Source organism: Arachis hypogaea, chromosome 4, assembly GCF_003086295.3.
Source record: "Arachis hypogaea cultivar Tifrunner chromosome 4, arahy.Tifrunner.gnm2.J5K5, whole genome shotgun sequence".
NCBI lineage: Eukaryota > Viridiplantae > Streptophyta > Magnoliopsida > Fabales > Fabaceae > Arachis > Arachis hypogaea.
In genome coordinates, this window is record NC_092039.1 from 127,091,611 (window position 1) to 127,096,258 (window position 4,648).

The window sequence follows — 4,648 nt, forward strand, 5'->3', positions numbered from 1 at the left end:
CATCTATTATCTACTTAGTGTGTATTAATAGGTGCTCTAAAGTACTTGTTAATCCTTTTTTTTATAATTTAAACGTGTTATAATAATAATGTGAGGTTAATCAAGATAGTAAAACTCTTATATTCTATGTAAAGGATTTTAAGTTTAAGTCTTACAAATAACAATATATTTTATAGATTATACATAATGAATAATATTTTAAAGAGAAAAAAAAAAAGATTGCTAACCAAATCTTTCTCATATTTTTATTATATATACTTGAAAAAGATAATATACAGAAAGAGAGACTAAAGTAATAATATAATGAATCTAATAACATTTAAAATTTCAAGTTTTCTGTAAATTTGTCATGTTAAATATATTTTGTAACAATATAAAGGATAGCAGTTATCGCATGATGGAGAATAACATTTATCTAGCTAATTTTGCATTAATATCATAATTTTTTACACTAAATTATGTAATTATAAAAAAAATACGAAAATTACAGAAATCGTTAGTTCATATCAAGAGTCAAAATTATGATCTTTTATTGTTTGTTTTCGTTTTTGCTTAGTGTATTTTAATTTATTATCAATTCTAGTAGAGACTAGAGAGAGATTTATAGTCCCTTGAAACCAAATTTGTGCCTAACATTACTTGAATTTGTCTAGATGATGGTGATCTACTAATACATCAAATTGAACTCTAGTATACTAGATCCTAAACTCATGGTTCCTTAAGACACAATTTTTCATAACCATTACTAGACACACAAAAGATATTAGACAATAGACACTAAACCCATGGTCCCTTAGACTAAATTGTGCCTAACTTTACATGAATTCCTCTGGATGATAACGATTTCATTATACATTGAATTGAAGAACTTTGGTGAAGAGAAAATCGGGTTGTCCTTTAGATTCTCAATGTCATGAGGTTGCCGTTTATTTACCTCTCTTTGCTAAACCAGCAAAATGTACATGTAATAGAATATCATTTCAAAACAAAGGAAAATACATTATTTAATTGCTAAGTCCAAAATAATCAAAAATAATTTATTTGAACTAAAATTTTATAACGTCACAAATTTTATTATTATTACCATACATCTAAATATCTGGTCTTGAAATAGAATGAAGACGCTAGAATGTGAAGATAAAGTGAATTGTTTGTCTGAGGCTCTCGGATTTTCATGCTGCATGCTTCTTTCGAAAGAGCAAATAGATTGTTTCTCTGGTGAAAAATAGGCTCTCAATATGAGGGGAAGCATCACTAACGTTCCCAACTATTCCATACCATTAAAAACGTTGAAAATGATAATGTATTGATAATTCAAATCAAAATCTTACTAAACAAAAACTCCAAACTAATGTAAAAGGATAAACTTTGAAATAAAAGATACAAATTGCAAAACGCTCAGCAAATAAAGCTGTTCAACTTAATATTTTCCTTAATGCCATCTACTAATAATAACCAAATTTGATTCCTATGAGCACATGCAAATGCAGCTTTAGTTCTCAGTAAAAACCAATCAAGGAGCAATCACAATGCGGCCGGCAACTTGATCGAGATCCCTACGACCATTAGAAGTCAATCTTCTTCCCCTACAACCCATAGAAACAACATCAAGTTTATGCCATAGATATTATATTAGGTAATGGAACTTTTTTGTTTAATGTTTTGGGATTTACGGGGTTCATAACTTTCATTAAAGCCTTACCCCTTTGTATCGAGCTCAATAATGTTCACTTTTTGCAACTGTTGCAGAATGTGCCTGGCTATACCGCCACTGCTCTTGCAAAAATGCGGGGGACGGCTTCCATTTCTCTTGCTTCCACCATAGATCCTCCTAAAAGCACCAACACCAAGGCCACCTCTCAGATAAACCTTCCTTGCCATGGAGGCTACAACAATTACAGAATCCCATCAGTCTTAACAGCAAACCTTAACATTTACCAACAGAATGAATCATATAGAGAGTATGCAACCATGTTAATGTACAACAAAGTTCCACCCTAATAGTTAAAAGAATAAACTCACCAGCTCTAATATAATACCAGTCAGGATCATAAGGAGCCAATTCCTTAAACTTTGCAGTTTTCACAATGTCTGTCCACTCAGGCAACTCCATCTGTTTAGCAATTAAAGAGTCAATAAATTAGCATGTACAAACTTCATTCCCCTAATCCATCACTGAAATTTTATTACATTCTACATACAAATTTCTACATTGACTCAAAGAAGCACCAAATTTTCAGTAACAAATAAAAAGGAATGGAAGTACTGGACAACATTTCATTCAATTAAATACAGAGAGAGTTCATTGCTATCTCTTGGCAGCATTATAACTGAAATACTTTGACCAAATACTGAAACAGAAACAGAAGCATTAGCAGCTATCATTATGTGCTCTAGAGTGTGAGACCAAAGCCATTAAAGACCAACAAGTTGTCACTCTCTACTTCATCCAAATTTTCTTCCACATAGATGACCTCGTTGAACTTCAACTAAATCCAAAGCAAGAGCTTGCTTAATTTCTACTTATCCACATTAAGACTATTCATTACCATATATTTTGAACAAAAATGAAAACAAAACCTAAGAACACTCCAACCTCACATCATCAAAATAACCCAAACAATAGAGACATATAACATAACCTAAAGCAAGACGAACTACGAAGCCCCAAATGAACTTGAGCATTGAAATGAAGGAACTTGTGAAATCAGAGAAATCCAGATAGAGAATAGTGATGATTAAGGTGGAAAAATCGAACCTTTCCAGAACGCTTGAGGTGGGAGGCATAAGCCTTGACGAATTCATGAGGCGAAACATCCTTGACGGTCCTTGAAGTTGCCATGGCTGAAGTTCGAAGCACAGACAATGCTAACCTCAGCTCCGAATTTCTCGCAAGAGAGGATGGAGAATCTGCGCCTCAGATATGAAATTAGGGTTTTTGCTTCGTTCCGGGTTTTCATTTTTATATTTTTGCCCGACCCGATTCTATTGGGCCTCTCTCTTCTGTTTGAAAGAGTTGGTGGCACTACCCATAAAAAAAAAATTTCCTACAAAAAATAAGATGAATTTTTTTTTGCGACTAAAATAAGATGCATTTGATTCGCATTTTTATTTTCTGGATTTTATGAAAAAAACTTTCTATTTCTGTTTGCTGGATTTTGTGAAAAAAATAAATAAATAATAAAAATAATAAAATTCTATTTTTTATTTTCACCTCCTGTTTTATTCTTTTCTTCACAAAATCTAAAAACAGAAAACACTAAACATGAAAATAGAAAATAAAAACGTAAATCAAACGCACCTTAAATTTTCACCAAGATTTTTTATATTATTAATTTAGTTTATGATATTAGTCTCATGTAGAAACTCACATGCTGATTGTCTTCGTAGTGAAGTTAATATTTAAAAATCGTTAGATGATTTGAGAAGTTTGACTAAATTACTGTCTAACAATTCTCAACTATCAACTTCACGTATAGACAACTATATGTGAGTCTTCACTTTAGTCTCAATAATATTATTTTACAATAATTTATTGGTGAGAAAATTAAATATGAAATTAATTTGATCTTTCTAAAATAAAAAAGAGAGTTTAAATAGATGACAATGACATATATATTTTTCAAAGAAAAAATATTACATATCTCTTTTAGTATAATTAGAATTTAAGGGTTTAATTAGATTCCATATAATTAGAAATAAAAGTAATGAAATTTTCATGCTATAATGTCATAATATTTTGTTCAAAACCTATAATTACGAAAAAGGAGATAAATAATTATTACACATAAAAGCAAAAAAAATTTGACCCCCAACATTCCTAAAGAAAGAACAAAAATTTTCATAGAAGCCAAGCCACATTAGGCTACAACAAAAATATCTTCTAAGTATTCATCATTTATCTCTAATTGTTAAACTACCTTTTTCTATCTATCTATTAAATTACTATAATTAATCTAACAATAACATGACTTGATGATGGTATGCATAAAGTCTTAATTAGATTTAAACTCTACTATTGTTTTTGACACAAGTATTGGTAGTTGAATCTGATTCATTGAATGTAACATGTTTGACAAATTTGAAGGTTGGTTTATGCAAATGTAGTTATCACAAACACACATAAAGGCATATATATATCTCCGATTGTTCCAAGCGTGTGTTAGACAATAGACAGAGAAATGTCAACTTTTGCTGCCAACAAAATCTTTGACAGATGAATGTGCCAACGTGGACACTGTTCTCCTATATATAGGGTAGTGCTTCGCAATCACATCTACCATTTGCATCTTTCCCATAGGATTTGTTCAAAGGTGGTTCCTTTAAGGATCGCATCTTCGTGTGAAATGAATCAAGGATTTTTTTTTTTCTATAATAAAATAAAAAAAATTATTATTTTCTCAAACATCATTTTTAAACTTTAATTCTTTAAATACGATTTTTTTTTTTACATTTAAGCAAGTTCGCCGAATAGAAACTCACGTCAGATTCAGTGAATTTTATTTGAAGTTGATAATTAAAAATTAGGTTAAATTACACAGTTGGTCTCTATACTTTCAGTGAAATTGTAAATTGGTCCCTATACTTTAAAAGTTTGTAATTGGGTTCCTAAAGATAATTAAAATTTGTAATTTAGTCCCCGTCGTTC

At 30.4% G+C, this 4,648-nt stretch overlaps 1 protein-coding gene across 1 annotated transcript; it reads right to left on the minus strand.

Annotated features, from left to right (window-relative positions):
• Positions 1 to 1,280: 1,280 nt before the first annotated feature.
• On the minus strand, positions 1,281 to 3,003 carry LOC112744830 (small ribosomal subunit protein eS19z). The gene is made up of 4 exons (XM_072234075.1): positions 2,759 to 3,003; positions 2,023 to 2,113; positions 1,703 to 1,886; positions 1,281 to 1,586 (listed from the first exon to the last, which is right to left on the minus strand). Exons 1-4 carry the CDS (start codon positions 2,840 to 2,842, stop codon positions 1,514 to 1,516), a joined length of 432 nt encoding a protein of 143 aa, XP_072090176.1. The 5' UTR covers positions 2,843 to 3,003; the 3' UTR covers positions 1,281 to 1,513.
• Positions 3,004 to 4,648: the final 1,645 nt, after the last annotated feature.

Coding starts and splice junctions, on each gene's coding strand:
- LOC112744830 (XM_072234075.1), bottom strand. CDS start 2,842: ATGGCAACTTCAAGGACCGTCAAGGATGTTTCGCCTCATGAATTCGTC. Junction 2,114..2,758: donor ACCTCAAGCGTTCTGGAAAG/GTTCGATTTTTC, acceptor ATTGCTAAACAG/ATGGAGTTGCCTGAGTGGAC. Junction 1,587..1,702: donor ATTGAGCTCGATACAAAGGG/GTAAGGCTTTAA, acceptor TATGGGTTGTAG/GGGAAGAAGATTGACTTCTA.